Source organism: Telopea speciosissima, chromosome 5, assembly GCF_018873765.1.
Source record: "Telopea speciosissima isolate NSW1024214 ecotype Mountain lineage chromosome 5, Tspe_v1, whole genome shotgun sequence".
Classification (NCBI taxonomy): Eukaryota; Viridiplantae; Streptophyta; class Magnoliopsida; order Proteales; family Proteaceae; genus Telopea; species Telopea speciosissima.
In genome coordinates, this window is record NC_057920.1 from 44,485,612 (window position 1) to 44,505,344 (window position 19,733).

The following is a 19,733-nucleotide window of genomic DNA, read 5'->3' on the forward strand; positions in this document are numbered from 1 at the left end:
GTTGACAGGAGGTCTACTACTGGCTATTGTATGTTTGTTGGAGGTAATTTGATGTCTTGGAAGAGCAAGAACCAGACAGTAGTTGCTCGTTCCAGTGCAAAGTCAGAGTATAGGGCTATGGCACTTGCTACCTGTGAACTGATGTGGATAAGACAGTTGTTGGCTGAGCTTGGGTTAGTTGATGATTCTCCTATGCAGTTGTGGTGTGATAACCAAGCTGTTGTCCATATTGCTTCAAATCCTGTGTTTTATGAGAGGACAAAACACATTGAGGTTGACTGCCATTTTGTTCGAGAGAAGCTGCAACAAGGGCTGATTTCTTCTCGTCATGTTCGTACTGGAGAACAGCTTGCAGATGTCTTTACGAAGTCTTTAGGGAGGGCAAGAGTGGATTATATTTGTAACAAGATGGGCATGATTAACTTCTATGCTCCAGCTTGAGGGGGAGTGTTATCGAGATTATGTAATCAGCGCCTGCTGCTAATACCGAGAATGGTTAGAGGATAGTTTAGGGAGTTTTTATGTTAGATATGTTTTATGTTGTTTTACTGTTATGCCCTTAAGGGCTTATTTAATTAAGTTTTGTGGGAGTTCACAGATAACGTGTGACTCCCTAGTTGCATTCATCTTCTCCTCTTCTTCTCTCGTTTTCTCCTTCTTCTTCTTCCTTTTTCTCTAATTATTGACATAGAAATCATGGGATTGGAATCCATCTTGGTTCCTAACATGATGTCTCTTGTCATAGAGCTTCTGTTACTTTCCCAGGAAAAATAGATTCCAAAACTGTTGTTTTTACTTAGGTTGTAGAGCTCTTGTTTAATGCAGACAGGAGTTACAAACCAAAAATAGACTGCAGTAATGAGCCCAGAAGCAAAGAAAGAAGGGGAAACAGATCTAGAATTGAGCCCGTATTCAAAGTTCCAGACCAATCACCGAAATCAGATCTTGAATCTGTAACTGACACTAACAGCATGGGAAGAAGAGATATACAACAAAGAAAGGGATAGAAATTTGGCTCACCTTAAACTGATCACTGGTACCATTGATGAAACCAAAAATTGCACTATAGTCATGTGTTGATATTGCTCTATTTATAAAGTTAACTAAAGAGACCCTGAGTGGAGAACTTAATAAATGAATAAAACTAACTAAATACTTAGCTGGACTCCAATTAAAACTCCTAAAAGAAAATAAACCAAAATTCGTCACTTTCTTTGAACTAATTTACTTGGGCTTTACATTTCAGCCTCTGACAATACAAACCCATAAAATTGGAACCCAACTCAGATGTGACTCGAACCAAGACTTGTAGAAGCTTAATATAACATCTTTATGCATCTGGTCTGCATCATTGTTGTATGCATGGTCTATTTCACTACAATCCATTATGTAACAATTATGTAAGGTAAGAATGCCAAGTGTTAACTGGACTCCAATGTCAATGTTGCGTCTTCCTAGTTAAAATAATCATATAGCTATTTGTCAGTGGATCATTTTTCTCCTTGATTATAAATCTGAAGGTGTAAGTGCTGATTTTTTTGGGTCATGATTTTCAGGTGCAAGCTGTGCTTTTATTATTGGGGGGCCGTGAAGTCCCTCCCAGTGTTCCTACTCTTCCAATGACTCCCCACCAAAATAATAGTAACAATACTGCTAATAGGGTATCACTTTGTGTAATTCTTTATGTGACTAAGCCATTGCTTTTATGGGTTATATTCTTTTTTACACCGTATTTTCTCAATTCATCCAGGCCTTATCTGAAATCCCACCGCGATCAAACATTCCCCAAAGATTGGCTTCGTTGATCAGATTCCGGGAGAAGCGAAAAGAGCGAAATTTTGATAAGAAAATCCGTTACAATGTTCGTAAGGAGGTAGCCCTTAGGTATGAGCTGTAGAGAATTATTACTTTCTGTTATTTCTGCGTAACTCTTTTTCTGCATGACATCTTGTTTGTAATCTCACAGGGGAGTAGACAGATCTTTGGATTTTAAAGATTTTTTAAGAAGTGAGATTAAATATATCATGTGTTTAATATTTTGAAGAGGAAATATTCTTTAGGCATCATATTAGATATTTCATGAACGTATACGAAGATATTTTGAGTCAGTAGCCCTTATGTTATTTTTTCCACTGGAGCAAAGCCCTGATGTACAGGTTTAACTAGGCACGATTGATTGACTGGTTGGCTTCAGAAAGTGGGACTCACCAGGGTTGTTAATTTGTTAATCTGTGGCTGTGTGATAGGCTTTTATTTGGTTGAATACCAGAGTCTTTTGTTTTGGTTTCCAAAATTTGTGGTACCATGTTTCGAGATTGGTTCAACATGTTAGGTGTTTATGTGTGTCATGGCTGCAACTTTGATGTAGAAGGAGCTGTTATATAGTGTGCATTTACGTTTTTAGGGTCAATCAAATTAATACCTTGGTGCTGGATTTCAGAAATAGTTGAGAATTCTAGAATAGTGACCAGTGAGTTGCTGAATAATCCAGAAAACTCAAGGTTTTTAGCTTATGCACCTTGGATAAAAACTTTCCCAGGTCTGCTGCATGACTTGAACAATCTTGGCATTTGTGACCTCATCAATTACTGGAAATTATGAAAGTAACACTTTGTTCCTCTACCCTGTAGCAAACTTATTGACAATAAAAATAATAATCCATGTATCACCAAGGGTTCACAGAAGTGTTTGTAATGATCTCTTCTGAGCGAGCAGGTCGTTCTTTATTGTTCTGTTGTTTAAACTGGTTTGTGCCTCATACCTTAAGATAATTAACTTCCAGTTTGTCATATTCCACCCTTCCTCTTTATCGTGACCAATTATTGAGCTAAATTTCCATTTCATTTTCATGGACTTTTTATGTACTTCATACTACTTGAATCTTATTTTACCTACTTGATATTTTTAAAAAGGTTGGTTGAATTTAATTTTCAAATTCATACCTTAAGGTAAATAACTTCCGGTTTGTCATATTCCATCCTTCCTCTTTATTGTGACCAATTATTGAGCTAAATTTCCATTTCTTGAAGTTTTCATGGACTTTCTAATTAAGGGTTCTACTAACTTTGATTAGCTGGGATATTTGGGGGTGTTTCCACTTTCATTTCCTGAATAATCTGATGCAGATCCGGGGTTCCAAAACCCGACTCGGATCTCTTATGGGCCAACCCAAGTGTTAGATAACTCAAATCATAAGCACAATGTTAGATAATTCAAATCATAAACACAACTGACAAAACAGTAAATATTGCAGTTGTATAGGAGCAATGGCAGAATGGTAAATAATGGAGGTTTTAATGGGATGTCAGTACCTTAATTAAAGGGGATCTTAAAGGGTAAATAAGAGTAAGCAAGAAGAGAGGACGGAGTTGAAATTAGTCAATTACATTTAAAGAATATGGGCAATCCGAGTATTAAGATGAAATAAGGACATAACAAGCGTAAGGGTTAAGAATAGAAGGGTATTATGGTAAATACTACTGAGAATTATTAAAACAGCAAAGAAGTCGTCTTCTTCCTTCGTGATGCCAAACCCAGCGGTAATATATGCAGCTTCAATTGAAACCCAACCAAGCTGGAACTTTAAGGATCTTTTGATTCAAAACCCTACTGGATGCAAGCAAACTTACCACATCTGCTCTAATACGTTCGTTACGTACTTTATCCTTCCTTGTTTTACCACACATCCATCTTAATATCCTCATCTCTGCTGCACAAAGCTTATCAATACGACACTTCTTAACTGCCCAACATTCTGCCCCATGCATCATAGCCGGTCGTACCACAGTTCTATAAAACTTTCCTTTAAGCTTTAAAGGAATACGTAGGTCACATAGCACTCCAGACGCACCTCTCCACTTCATCCATCCTACTTTAATTCTCTGGGAAACATCATCCTCTATGCCACCTTCTTTACTTATGATTGATCCCAGATATCTAAAATAGTCACTTTGTGGTATATCTCTATCCTCAATTCGAACTATATCAGCATCCATCACAGTGTTACTAAAATTACACATCATATACTCCGTCTTTGTTCTACTAATCTTAAAGCCTCTTGTTTCCAATGTTGACCTTTAAAGCTCTAACATAGAGTTAATCCCTTCTTTTGTCTCATCCACCAAAACGATATCATCAGCGAAGAGCATACACCACGGGATCTCATCTTGAATGTCCTTCGTTAAATCGTCCATGATGAGCGCAAAAATATAAGGGCTTAAGGCTGATCCCTGGTGTAACCCAATCGTAATTGGGAATTCCTTTCCATGACCTCCCACAGATCTCACACTAGTCACCATGCCCTCATACATATCTTTTATAACATCCACATATTTGATAGAAACTCCTGTTCTTACTAGGACACATTGGATTAAATCTCTAGGAACTCGGTCGTAAGCTTTCTCCAAGTTAATAAAGACCATATGGAGATCCTTCTTGCTTTCTCTATATCTCTCCATGAGCCTCCTTAATAAGTAGATAGTTTTTGTCGTGGATCTACCTACCATAAAGCCGAAATGGTTTACCGAGATATGAGTCTCTTTTCTTAAATGGGCTTCAATAACCTTCTCCTATAGTTTCATAGTGTGACTCATAAGCTTAATACTTCTATAGTTGTTGCAACTTTGGATATCACTTTTGTTTTTGTAGATTGGGACAACAATGCTTCTCCACCATTCATCTGGCATCGTCCTTTGTTCAAAATTCTGTTAAACAGTTTAGTCAACCAAGAAACCCCACAGTTTCCAAGGGTTTTCCACACTTCTATTGGAATATCGTCTGGGCCTTGGGTCTTGCCTGCTTTCATCTTTCTTAAGGTTTCTTTAATTTCCGCCACACTAATCTTTCTTACGTGTCTATGACTGGTGGCGTCTTGCTGAAAATTGTAATCATCTGGGTCATTTCTACTCGATCTATCTCCATTTAGTATGTCATAGATATACTCACCCCATCTCTTCACAATGTCCTCATCTCTCACCAATACTCTTCCATCAGCACTCTTGATGCACCTCACCTGATCAAATTACTCTTTCTTTCTCTCATCTTAGCTATCTTATAAATAGTTTTTTCTCCTTCGTTAGTGCTTAGGTTGGTATAAAGATCCTCATATTTCTTCACCCTAGCCAACCCCACAATGTTCCTAGCTTCGTTTCTTGCATCATTATATTTCTTTTTATCATCTGTTTCTTTAGTCCTTTGCCAAGCCTTAAAACACTCTTTCTTGGTCTTAATGGCTGCTTGAACCTCATCATTCCACCACCAAGTCTTCTTAGGGGCCTGACGACTACCCTTCGCTTCCCTTACCATATCTTTGGCCGCTCTCTTAATACATGTCATCATCTTGTTCCACATCACATTAGTGTCTCCCTCAAAGTTCCATTTTCCTTGTTTGACCACAATATCAGTAAAAGTCCTTAGAGACTCCCCCTTTAATCTCCACCACCTTATCTTAGGGTACTTAGGTTCCTTCCTCCTACTCTTCTGTGCGCCGAGGTACATATCCAAGACCACCAGCCTATGTTGGGTGGTTAAGCTCTCCCCAGGGATGACCTTACACTCCTTACACAACGTTCTATCTGTCCTTCTTGTAAGGAAGAAGTCTATTTGGCTGGCATGGTTCCCGCTTTTATAGGTGACTAAGTGTTCCTCTCTTTTTTCAAAGAAGGTGTTCAGAATGGGAAGATTATAAGCTACCGCAAAGTCTAGGATTTGAGGTCCCTTCCTCGTTCCTGCCCCCAACACCAAAACCTCCATGGACTCCTTCATAACCTCTACCATCACTCCCAACATGTCCGTTCAAGTCCCCTCCAATGATAATTGATTCTTCCTGGCCAAAACCCTGCATTAGATCATCCATGAGTTCCCAAAAGAGGTGCTTACTACTTTCAACCAGTCCTACTTGGGGTGCATAAGCGCAAACAATATTGACAATCTCTTTCTCCAATACTAGTTTGATGGCCATAATCCTGTCTCTCAGTGTTTTGACCTCTAGTACGTCGTTCGTTAGATCTTTGTCCACTAGTATGCCCACACCACTTTTGTTACTGTGGTCTCTTGAATACTAAAGTTTGAAGTCATCCAACATCTTAGCTTTGTTTCCTTTCCATCTAGTCTCTTGGATGCAAGCGATATTAATCCTTTGTCACTTTAAGACATCCACCAATTCCAGGCTCTTACCCGTTAAGGATCCAATGTTCCAAGAAGCTAGTCTAATCCTACGTTTCTGGGCTGCAGAACTTCCTCTCACTTGCCCTTGACTACTTATCACCGCACTCGGGTGTTGATACGGCGCGTCGCTTACGTGGGATGCCCTAGTAAAAAGAGGACATAGAGACATGAGATAAAGAGAAAAAGAAATCAAAAAGTAAAAGGATCCATGCAAAAGGTGATTGGCGGAATATATTAAAGTACCGGCTGCCGACCTGACGCACCACAATAGAAAATATACACTATATATAAAAAGGGAAAAAGTTCTCTGTCTGGGAGTGTGGCCTATGCCAGCACTCCCATGAGTCTATCTCTCTTCTCCCCATGTGAAAAGACACCCCTGTCCCCTTGTTTTAAGGAGGAGAGAGATGACACATGGCAGTGCTGGCGTAGGCCACACTCCCGTACAGAAAACTGCTTCCCATATAAAAATTAGAAAAGTAGATATGAAGTGTAGAGCGGGAAGGACACACTTGAAACATTAAAAGGACACACAATATGTATGCAAAATGGTGCATAATCAAGTAAAGCAATGCAGAAGGTTGGTTGTTTGGTGAAGACACTAAACAACTAATGAAGATAAAGTGAAGTAAAACAAGTAATTCAGATAAATCAGATTAATGTCAAAATGAGGAACCGATATTACAACATGACATAAGGAAAAGTTACGCTACAGCAAGTCACAGCACAGTTTATATACACTACAAGTAAAGTAGAGATGTGCTAATGAGATGAGATCTAATGATTAAAATATAATCAGCTTAGAGAAACAGAATTAGCAGTTATCAAAACAAAATAAACTAAGATTCAGAAAAATTATGGTCAAGAACAATATAATAGGAGGTCAACAAAATATCTGATTACAAAAAGCAAAAGCAAAAATGTAGAGCCAATAGGAAAGCAAAGAGTATAGCCCAACAAATAACAGAACTATTAAGGAAGGAATACTAAGATCTCATTCACCACCAACCAGCAAATGAAGAATTGAAAATTAATAGACTAAAAAAGGAAAATCTGATTAGGTATGACTAATGCAGAATCTGATTGAAATGGAATTGATACAGGCAAAATCTGGTTAAGATACTACTGTAAGGAGGAAGTCGATACAGTAAGTCACTCCGGCAGAAATCTTCTAACAATCTTCTACTAAGATGAAAATATACAGGGTAAGAAAAAAAACAGAACACCACAAAATATAACGCAGGGTACAAAACAGGGGAAGCTCTAAAAGAAAGGCCGATGTAGTCCAAAAGGGAACCCAGAGAGAATAGCGTGTAAAAAGATCTAAGGATTACAAAAATAAAAGGGTATATGAAAAGTAGAGGAAGTATCCCTTACTGCACAGGTGGCTTCAGATACCCTGTTAGTGTCGATTCAACCTGAAGAAAAAGCAAGCAGTTACACGTTTGACCTTGCTGGTACCTTCGAGAACAGCCAAGCTTTTCCACAGGCAAGCTAGGCCTTCGGGAGGGCTAGATCCTTTCCGTAGTGAAAGAATCAACCAAGAATCACTGGGCCAAAGAGCTTCTAATGCTCGACAAGGACACTAAACCCAAATAAAGTCTTCGTTCTTTACCTCTTCCTTTCAACCCAAACCAGATACCTCTATTACCTCTTCTGTTCGATCTTGCAACAGCAGACGATACCACCACCGAAATAGACCAGAGCGGAAGCTAGGGTATGAGTACCTGTAGTCGATCTTGAGGTCACAGACCTTCGCCTGGGTCTTGCGTCACTGCCACCCAATCACGGGAACCAGATAGCCGGCAAGCCCTAAACTTCGCTGGAGCAGAGCTGCACTCTAAGCATCAACAGACTCAACGAAAGGTACAGCAGATATGAGCTTCAGAGCTGGATATCAGCCTGAGGTGAGAGCAAGGCGAGAGGGCCAGTCTCTCAAGTCTAGCCGGGAGAATCTCTGAGCAAATCCGACCGTTAGAGAGAGAGAGAGAGAGATAACCTCCCAAGGACTGGCTCTTTCATGACAACATAAATTGTTGGAACTTCAACATTAGTCTCATAGATGTCATTGTTATCATCAAGGGTGTCTTCACACTCTTTTCCTTCAAGGGCAGCATTAACAGCCCATTCACCTCCAAGCTGTGGTTTACACACCAGTAGCATCTCCGGAATGGATTCAATGGCTGTGATCACTGAGTCTTCCTTCCCTCTTTGCGGGCAGAATTTCGCATAGTGACCATCATCTAACTGTGGAGTGAATCTTTTTGCATTACACTGCTGAGACATTGTATTCATTTGTTGTTTCATCTCTTTCATCTCTTTAGATAAACCTTTGAATATATCAGCCAGTTGTTGAAGAACGATTTGGTCACTTGTACTTGGTGTATCCATAGCTCTAATACCAAATAATGTAAGACTAGAACCTGAATAGGTCTAATCCCAGGCAGAATCAAATAGAAAACCCAAAAAAAAAAAAAAAGATAACCAAAGAGAATAATGGGATCTAAAAAAGATCTTAACTTCTCTCTTGAAAACCGAAGAAATTATTTGAGGAAACCAAGAGAACAATGGGAACTCAAATGATAAAAAAATTCCAAAGAACAAGAAAGAGAGCAATGGGATCCCAAAGAGAACAATGGGATCTCAAAATTGGTTGGAGAAGGATGATGAGATCTCAATAGATAACCAAAAGAAAGAATCCCATAAAATTAATAACCTGTTGAAGCCATTGGAGCTGCAATTGAATGATATTGTAGATGTAAAGAAACTCCCAGAGGCTTGTAGCACTCTTGAACTCAATTTAACAGAAATTAGGGTTTGGAATCAAGAACCGATGGAAGGGGATGGGGGAAGGGAATGACTATTTCAGCCTGGACATCTCATCCAACCTATCTTAGGATTTTCACAAAGGCTAAAGCCGATATTTTATTAATCAAATTCGTGTACAACGTTGGCCATCCTGTACAAACTTATATAGAAGACTCAAAAATAGACTTAGACTAAAAAGGAAAGGCCTAACCATATCATTAACTAATAAGGTAAACCTAAATTTACTAGGAAAGTGAAATAATAAAGAAAATAGACTCAAAATAGGACTCTAACTAAACTAATGAAGTAAATTCCGTTTTCCTACTTTCTACCCATATTTGAGGCTCATTAAATTGGTCAATTACAAAATAAACCCATGGGATCACAGTCCCAATAACATATATGACCTAATCCATAGCTTCCACTAAAATAAGCCCCAAGTGACTTATCTACATTGAAAAGTTTCATGGTAGTTGATCCAATATGTATGGGTAAAACCGCAAGCAACAAACCTTGCTTTATATCGGTCACCGTGCCATACATCTTTTGTTTTATTGTAAATATCCATTTACAACTCACAAGTTTCTTCCCTAAAGGAAGGGCTACCAAATCCAAAGTGTCATTCTTTCGTAGAGCTTGCATTTCTTAAACAATAGCCTCTTTCCACCATCGATTCACAATTGCCTCTTGCCCATTTTGTGGAATAGAAACAGAAGACAAAGAAGACACAAAGGCCTGATAGGGAGAAGAAAGAGAATCATTCGAAACAACTTGAGATATAGGATATTGAGTACAAGTTTGCTTTCCTTTCCAGACAATGATGAGTAAGTCAAGAGAAGGATCAAAGGCACTAGAAGGTGAAGGATTACTAGATGGAGGACAAGTCGGTCCTAGATCAGAGGACACCGGCTGCCTAGGAAGAGGCGGTGCATTAGTGGTGGTGGTGTCTATTTGTTGTTTCCAAGAATGAGTGTACACTTGTAAGTCTGGCCGAATTATCTCCTCTTGAACTTGAGTATCAACATCAGCAATACCAATGTCATTCATAAAAGGTGGGCCATCCGTGATAACAACTAGAGGCACATCTTCAAACATATTCAATCAAAGTAGGATTCTCCCCTTGAAGAGGTGCCGAAGAGGGATAATAGGCTACAAATTCATGAAAAACCACACCCATGGAGACACAAAATCAGCAAGATCGAGTTTCCCATGAACATGATGATTCCTTGCAAAACATACGCAGCCAAAGACCTTGGGAGGAACAATAAAGGTAGAACTGGAGTGCATCTAGAGGCGAGCAAAATTTGAGCACACGGGTAGGCATCAGATTGATGAGATAGGTGGCGGTCAGGACTAGCTCACACCAATACTGAGAAGGGACATTCATCTCGAACATTAGAGAACGAGCCACTTCTAACAGATGGCGGTTCTTGCGTTCAGCCACCCCATTCTGAGCTGGAGTGTCAACACAGCTAGTTTGGTGTATGATTCCATGATCAACAAGGTAGGATTGGAAAGGACCATCCGATATACTCCTTCCCATTATCACTATGGAGAATCTGAATTTTTGCATCAAACTCTGTGTGAACTATATTGTGCAACAATTGAAAACAACAAAATACTTCATTCTTGTGATGTAATAAATAGACCCAAGTAGTTAGTATATGCACAGTGTTAAATCTCGTCTCAGAAAGCCATTTCAGCTAGACCAAAATTTTCGAGAGACCAAAATTTCGCCGAAATCTTGTATTTTTTATTTGAGTTTTGCTCGGCCATTTCGGGGTGTAAAATGCCGAAATGGCCGAAATGCCAAAGCGAAATGACTGAAATAACCAAAATTGCGACGAAACAATGCACTTTTTTAGACTGAAAATTTCGAAATGAGATAACCGTAATTTCTAAGATTTCACTAAAATTTTCGAAATATTGCAGTTTTTCATCTAGACATAGTATCTCGTCTCGGTCTGGTCGAAAATTTTGAAAATGCGGCGAGATTTTGAAATATACGTGTATGACAGTCAATAAATGTAACAAACCATCTATAACCAGAGATAGAAACATGAAGAGTAGGACCCCAAACAGCAGAGTGAATCAAAACAAATAGAGTAGAATTTCTATTATTATTACTACGATAAACTGTATGAGTTTTCTTGGCAAAAACACAAGCATCACATAAAAACTCCTTTTGATTACATTGCTGAAATAAAGAAGGAAATACTTTTGCTAAAATTCCTATAATGGGGCGACCCAAACATCGATGCCAACGATATAACTTAGATAATGCTGTCTGTGGAGTCGGTTGGATGATCTTGGCCAGAAATTGACGATGAAGAGAGACAATCTTCTAGAAAATATGACGATGAAGAGAGGCAATCTTCTAGAAAATATATACTACCATGCATTCTACCACAGTCAATTGTTTTCCCTGTCACCAGATCCTGAAAAACATAGTGGGGAGGATGGAAAGTGACTTTACAATTCAGGTTTGTTGTCTAACTACTAATTGAAAGTAAATTACTAGAGAAATTACGGACATGTAAAACAAAGGAAAGAGATAAGGTAGGAGAACAATGAATGGGACCCTTTCCAGAGATAGAGGAAAGAGAATCATCAGCTACCCGTACTTTTTTTTTCATGAACAAGGAGAATACTGAAAGGACATATTAGAGGAACTAGTCATATTGTTGGAATATGTAATCCAGAATACCGTGGGGGTATTCTGGTTCTTTTGGGGTAGTTTTATTCCTATGTTATTAGGTTTAAGTGGCTGCTCTTATAGAGTCAGCTAGTTAGGGGTAATTATGTCTACAGTTGGCTATGTGGGTTTAGTCCCACATCGCCTAGTTCAGTCCATTGTAACGTTCCCCTCTATTATAAATAGTGGGGTTTACTTATCAATGAAATATAACATTATTATTCCATTCTCTCGTTCTCTCTTTCTAACCCACGATTCTTCTAACATGGTATCAGAGTTGGTCTGACCTAGGTTAGAAAGAAAGGAAAAACCCATCTTCTTCTCTTCAATCAACTTCTCCCTTCTTCTCTCTTTCTCGGCCTCTCCTTCTGGTTTTCTTCTTCTCATCCTTGTAAGGGGGCAGCACTAATGTGGTAAAAACCTTAACTAATGACTTAGTTGCTGCCTTCCTCCATTCAATCTCTTTTTTCAGTTAAAATTCTGTTGGAACCATCTTTGCGAACTGGAGCTTTCCAGAATTTTTTGGAGATCAACTTCCTATTACTATTGAAGGCTGACCTTCCACCATTGGAGCTCCCTTTGCTCTCTTGTCCAGCACCTTCCTACCCTATTTAAATGACCTCCTTCCCTTTTTTCCTATTTATCCATCATTCATTAACCTTTCCAGCCCTGTCCTACCCTATTTAAGTGACCTCCTTCCCTTTTTTTCTATTTATCCATCATTCATTAACCTTTCCAGCCCTTATCCTAATCGATCTCAACTTGTCAGGGTTTTTCAAAACCTTGACTCCAATCGATTTTAGGGTTTCCCTTTTCAGATGCAGCTGATCTTTTGGGGGTGATTCCCTACTACTACAAACCCTACTCGACCTAAGTTTGGACCCTTACTGATGGTTGGATTTGTTTCTACAGCAAAAACATTCTTAACCTGCTAATTTGGTTACCTGTTAAAAACCGTGATAATACCCTCACTCCAATCGAAATTAGGGTTACAGGTTTCAGCTTTTGCTGATTTTTGGAGGGCTGATTACTTCCATTACTAGGACCACTTGACCTCAATCTTGCACCTATCTAAGTTTTCTAGAAGACCCGTCCCCAATCGGTCTCTATTTTTCAGGGTTTTTCAAAACCCTGACATTAATCGATTTTTTGGGTTAGGGTTTCCTGCTCCTTATGGAGTTTTTGGAGGTGTTTCTATCATCAAGAGAGGTATGGCTTAAAGAAGTATTTTACCTAAGATAGCTGCTACCCTATTTTTTTTGTACTTTTTAGTGTTTCTCCCACTTGAAGATCAAGTCTCAAATCCTACAAGAGATTGGGTGTTCGTATTGGAGATCCATTCCAGCAGCTATGGACAGCATCTATGCCAAGAAATCATCACACTTTGACAAGCATCAACAGATTTTTGAAGCCCCCTTCCCCTAATCGATCTCAATTTTAGGGTTTTCCAAAACCTTGACAAAAATCGATTTTAGGGTTAGGGCTGTCCTATCAAGCTAATTTTTTGAGGGGAGTCTTATACACACCAGAGGAGTTCTCAACCCAAGTTTCAACATCATTCATGGATTTATTTTGAAAAAATTCAGGTTCACTCTTATTTCATCAACTATCAACCTATTCTTTTTCTAGTTCCTATGTGGCTGTCTGCTTCAAATACCTATGGATCTGTTGGGTTATTTATCTTATATTTGCTGGTTCTATTGAGCTTTACTACATACCTTGCTGGTTCTATTGATTGCCTTTTGTAAGGATGACTGGTTGACATGTTACTGCTACCTTTATGAGGACTACTGCTGCCCTATTATTGAGACTGAGTATCCTACTATTGGAGATCGAATTTTTTTCATTATTGAAGACTTGAATCTACTAGCCTGGAGATCAGCTTATTTAGGATTACAACAGTGTGTTCCATGGTTATTGGTTGCAACTACGAACCTATTCAGTTATGTGAAGCTTTTCTGGTTCATATCTGGCTTACTTTGGAGCTTGATCCTAGCATTGTTCACTAATTCAGATCTGATCCAAGTTTTTTTGTTGAAGTTTCTTACATTAATTGCTGTCCAGATATCTTCGTCAGTCCTATTTCGCATGTGGGAGTTTATAAATTTGAGTTTTGCACACTTATTCTTGCTTGTTTGAAGATTGATCAAGCCTTGAAGATTGGAGCTTTTCCTTATTTCAAATCAGATCTGTATACTTATCAGATTTGAATATTTGAGTTAGGAGTTTCTCCCCTGCAGGAGTTTCCTTCAAAATTGTTTGTTTGATCGTTTGAAGATGGTTGAAAATTTAGATGTTGAATTGTTTTACTCCGTAATTCATTATCCCATTGCTCTTTTCACTTCACCACCTCCCAAAACATACCTTTGGCATATACCCATAACTACTTTGGACGATAATAGTATTCTCTAATTTGCCATTTCTTCCTTTTCCATTACCCTTAGCACCTCTTGGAATATTATGGAATATTATCCTTTTGTACTATCTCATTCATCATCTCTGTTATGTACACGTGTACTACTACACGTGAGGGGGAGATTATGTATAGTACACCTGTAGACATTGGAGAAGCAGAACTTACAGGAATACTTGGTGCAAAACATAGAAGATCAGAGTTTCCACCATTGCCATTGGGTATCTCCTTTGTTATTGGGTTGAGTTTGCCGTAAGGGGGAGATTGAAGTATTAAGGTATTGAAGATGTTTGGTTATTGCTTGCCTGTATGACGTTCTACAGTTGGGTTGATCATTTCTGCTGCCTGATTTATTTGTTTCCGCTGCTTGCTACCTTAGTTGCTTATCTTCAAGATTATCAATCAGAGATTCATCACTGGACAGTTGTTGAAGATTGGTGAAAGCTTGTTGATCAAGGGTGCCCAGGTTTTGCAGGTCAATTATTTCAAATTCTTGGAGGTTTATTTGGGAGCTGCATTCATATGTCAAGCTACATTCTGCTGCAACTTAGTTTCTTCCTATCTTGTTGTTCAAGTTGGGCATTAGTACCTTGTATGTGCCAATTTGAGGGGGAGTGTTAGCATTATTATGGAGTTCTTCTTTTATTTAGTTCAAGCTGGATTCTCCTTCTTCTCTTATTTGTATAATCCAGCTTGAGGGAAGTATTGGAATATGTAATCCAGAATACCTTGGGGGTATTCTGGTCCTTTTGGGATAGTTTTATTCCTATGTTATTAGGTTTAAATGGCTGCTCTTATAGAGTCAGCTAATTAGGGGTAATTATGTCTACAGGTGGCTATGTGGGTTTAGTCCCACGTCGCCTAGTTCAATCCTTTGCAACTTTCCCCTCTATTATAAATAGAGGGGTTTACCTATCATTGAAATATAACATTATTATTCCATTTTTTCATTCTCTCTTTCTAACCCACTATTCAACTAACGTGGTATCAGAGCTGGTCTGATCTAGGTTAGAAAGAAAGAAAAAACCCACCTTCTCTTTAATCAACTTCTCCTTCTTCTGGTTTTCTTCTTCTCATCCTTGTAAGGGGGCAACACTAATGAGGTAAAACCTTTAACTAATGATTTAGTTGCTGCCTTCCTCCATTCAATCTGTTTTTTCAATTAAAATTCTGCTGGAACCATTTTTCCGAATTGGAGCTTTCCAAAATTTTTTTGAGATCAACTTCCTATCACTATTGAAGGCTGACCTTCCACCATTGGAGCTCCCCTTGCTCTCTTTTCTAGCACTTTCCTACCCTATTTAAATGACCTCCTTCCCTTTTTTCTATTTCTCCATCATTCATTAACCTTTCCAGCCCCTACCCTAATCGATCTGAAAAACCCTGACTCCAATCGATTTTGGGGTTTCCCTTTTCAGATGCAGCTGATTTTTTGGGGGTGATTCCCTACTACTACAAACCCAACTCGACCTAAGTTTGGACCCTTTCTGATGGCTAGATTTGTTTCTACAGCAAAAACTTTCTTAACCTACTAATTTGGTTACCTGATAAAAACCGTGACAATACCCAGACTCCAATCATAATTGGGGTTATAGGTTTCAGCCTTCGCTGATTTTTGGGGGGTTGATTACTTCCATTACTAGGACCACTTGATCTTAATCTTGCACCTATCCAAGTTTTCTATAAGACCCTTCCCCAATCGATCTCTATTTTTCAGGGTTTTCCAAAACCTTGACTTTAATCGATTTTTTGGGTTAGGGTTACCTGCTGCTTTTAGAGTTTTTGGAGGTGTTTCTACCATCATGAGAGGCATGGCTTAAAGAAGTATTTTTCCTAATATAGCTGCTGCCCTATTTTTTCTGCACTTTTGGTGTTTCTCCCACTTGAAGATCAAGTCTCAAATTCTACGAGAGATTGTGTGTTCGTATTGGAGATTCATTCCAGCAGCTGTGGACAGCATCTATGCCAAGAAATCATCACACTTTGACAAGCATCAACAGATTTTTGAAGTCCCCTTCCCTTAATCGATCTCAATTTCAGGGTTTTCTAAAACCCTGACAAAAATCGATTTTAGGGTTAGGGCTGTCCTATCAAGCTAATTTTTTGTGGGGAGTCTTATACACACCAGAGGAGTTCTCAACCCAAGTTTCAGCATCAGTCATGGATTTATTGGTCACTCTTATGGCTTGATTTCATCAACTATCAACCTATTTTTTTTTCTAGTTCCTATGTGGCTGGCTGCTTCAAATAGTTATGGATCTGTCGGGTTATTTATCTTATATTTGTTGGTTCTATTGAGCTTTGCTACAATACTACATACCTTGCTAGTTCTATTGATTGCCTTTTGTAAGCATGACTGGTTGACATGTTATTGCTACCTTTATGAGGACTACTGCGGCCCTATTATTGAGACCGAGTATTTTACTATTGGAGATCAAATTTCTTTCATTATTGAAGACTCGAATCTACTACCCTGGAGATTAGCTTATTTGGGATTACAACAGTGTGTTCCATGGTTATTGCTTGCAACTACGAACCTATTCAGTTATGTGAAGCTTTTCTGGTTCATATCCGGCTTACTTTGGAGCTTGATCCTATCATTGTTCACTAATTCAGATCTGATCCAAGATTTTTCGTTGAAGCCTCTTACATCAATTGCTGTCCAGATATCTTCGTCAGTCCTATTTCGTATGTGGGAATTTATAAATTGGAGTTTTGCACACTTGTTCTTCCTTGTTTGAAGATTGAAGCTTTTCCTTAATTCAAGTCAGATCTGTATACTTATCAGATTTGAATATTGGAGTTAGGAGTTTCTCCCCTGCTGGAGTTTCCATCAAAAGTGTTTGTTTGATCATTTGAAGATGGTTGAAAATTTATATGTTGAATTGTTTATTCTGTAATTCATTATCCCACTGCTCTTTTCACTTCACCTCCTCCCAAAACTTACCTTTGGCATCTACCATAACCACTTTTGACGATAATGGTATTCTCTAATTTGCCATTTCTTCCTTCTCCATTACCCTTAGCACCTCTTGGAATATTCTGGAATATTATCCTTTTGCACTATCTCATTCATCATCTTTGTTATGTCCACGTGTTCTACTACACATGAGGGGGAGATTATGTATAGTACACCTGCAGACATTGTAGAAGCAGAACTTGAAGGAACACTTGGTGCAAAACATAGAAGATCAGAGTTTCCACCATTGCCATTGGGTATCTCCTTTGTTATTGGGTTGAGTTTGCCATAAGGGGGAGATTGAAGTATTAAAGTATTGAAGATGTTTGGCTATTGCCTGCCTATATGAGGTTCTACAGTTGGGTTGATCATTTCTGCTGCCTGATTTATTTGTTTCTGCTGCTTGCTATCCTAGTTGCTTATCTTCAAAATTATCAGTTAGAGATTCATCACTGGACAGCTGTTGAAGATTGGTGAGAGTTTGCTGATCAAGGCTGTCCAGGTTTTGGAGGTCAATTATTTCAAATTGTTGGAGGTTTATTTGGGAGCCGCATTCATATGTCAAGCTGGATTCTGCTGCAGCAACTTTGTTTCTTCCCATTTTGTTGAAGACTTGAAGTTGGGCATTAGTACCTTGTATGCGGCAACTCGAGGGGGAGTGTTAGCATTATTATGGAGTTTTTTTTTTTATTTAGTTCAAGTTGGATTTTCCTTCTTCTCTTATTTGTATAATCCAGCTTTACGGGGAGTATTGGAATATTTAATCCAGAATACCGTGGGGGTATTCTGGTCCTTTTGGGGTTGTTTTATTTCTATGTTATTAGTGTTAGAAGTCATGTAACAGGGGTAGTTTAGGAACTAGTTATATTACTAGTTGCCTTATTATGTAATTCAGTTTTTTCTTCTTTATTTCCCTTTTACCTCCCTAGGGAGGTAGATGTAATTCTCTATTAGTTATGATTGAATGAATATAAGGTGTATGGAGAAGCCTCTCCATCACAATCGATTACAACCAAATATTCTCTTCTCTCTTCTCTTGCTATCTTCTTCCTCCTCCAACTTCTTTCTTCTCCCTTCTTACCTCCTAAACCTAAAATCTAACTTGGTATCAGAGCAGGCTTAAGGTTTGAGAGTCGTGTTCAGTCCCTGTTTTCATTCTTTCTCTTCTCTTTGAAATCCTTTGTGTCTAAGGATTCCAAAGAGGAGATTTCTGTGTACAGCTTTGCTTAAAGAGCATGGAATAGGCTTGTTTTAGCCTCTTTTGATGATTGAAGGATATACCTGAGCTATTTTGAAGCTCTCTTAGTAGTTTGGATCTGATACAAAGGCTGCTACAAGTTCCGCCAAGTTCAAGTTTAGGTTGCAGCTGCTGCTCTTCTCGGATTCCTTTTGTGTCTTGGTCTGGCTTATTTGGATCGTTCAAGGCCACTTATGAGAGTGGTTATGACTTCCCTTGCTGATTGTAGAAGCCATATGAGCAGATAGAGTTCTTGTGTGGGATCCTTTGTTCTGCCCAGGTAAACCCGAGAGTGTTTACTTCCTGTTTTTTGCTTCGAGCTGCAGTTTGATGCTCTCTTGGTTGAGGGATGTGTATGCATAGCCTTTATGAGACTTTTTCACTTGTTTGAAGTTGTTACTACTCTTTGCAAGCCTTTGTGAGGCCTCTTTTTTAGGACTGCCTACTGAACTGCTGTTGTAATGCACTAGAAGTGCTTGATTTAAGTCCTCTTAGAAATTTGCTGCTAGGACTGCTTCGGTAGTGTGCTATCCTAGGCTACTTATTGGACTTCTTGCTTGTTTGGGTTGAGTGTGTACTCCCCACTTGCCTTTGGTGTTCTTGTTTATTGATTGGTATCCATCATGAATGATTCGGATACATCTGTGCTTGGTACTGCTGATTCACAGCCAACCACTGTTGTCCCTCAGTTGGCCTATGAGAGTATTCATCAACAGATTTCTTTTGTGAAGCTTGATGGTAGTAATTATTTAGATTAGTCACATTCTGTGAGACTTTCCCTTAGGAGTAAGGGAAAACTTGGATATATCACAGGTGCTATCAAGGCTCCCACAGCTGGTTCACCTACTTTTGATAAATGGGAGACTGAAAATTCTACAGTTATAACATGGTTGATCTTCTCGATGAAGCCCGAGATTGGGAGAAGGTTTATAAGGAAGGAAACTGCCAAAGCTATTTGGGATAGTGTCTCTGTGGCCTTTGACAGAGTAGGTGACACTGCCAAGGTCTATCAGCTCCATCAAAGAATCCACTCATTGAACCAGGGTGACAATACTATTTCTGAGTACTACAATGCGTTCCTTAGTCTTGTGGAAGAGTATGATCACTACATAGACCTTCATTTGACTAACCCAGAGGATGACGCCAAGGTGTATCTGACTCTTGAAAAAGAGCGTGTCTTCTCTTTGCTTGGTGGTCTGAACTTTGACTATGAGCCAGTTAGACTCCAGCTGTTAGGCCGGTTTCCCCTTCCCTCTCTTAGTGAAGTCTGTAGTTACTTACAGAGTGAAGAGACCAGGCGACTTACTATGGCACCACCACCAGCATCATCTGAGAGGTCAGCCCTTAATTCTAGTTCTGTTTGAGACACCAGTGGAGATGGTAGAGGCCCAGGGCCTAACCGTGAGGAAGCTAGTACTGTGGAGACAGTTGGTGCCAGAGGAGTTGGGCGAGACAG

General features: G+C 39.1%; 1 protein-coding gene across 2 annotated transcripts in view; it reads left to right on the forward strand.

Moving 5' to 3' along the window:
* The window catches only part of LOC122662342 (GATA transcription factor 28-like), an 83,779-nt gene that overhangs the window by 38,181 nt on the left and 25,865 nt on the right, over positions 1-19,733 (forward strand). For both annotated transcript variants that reach the window (XM_043857949.1, XM_043857948.1), the window contains exons 3-4: positions 1,557-1,661; positions 1,751-1,884. In XM_043857949.1, coding sequence (XP_043713884.1) covers positions 1,557-1,661; positions 1,751-1,884 — 239 coding nt within the window. The remainder of the gene's footprint in view (positions 1-1,556; positions 1,662-1,750; positions 1,885-19,733) is intronic.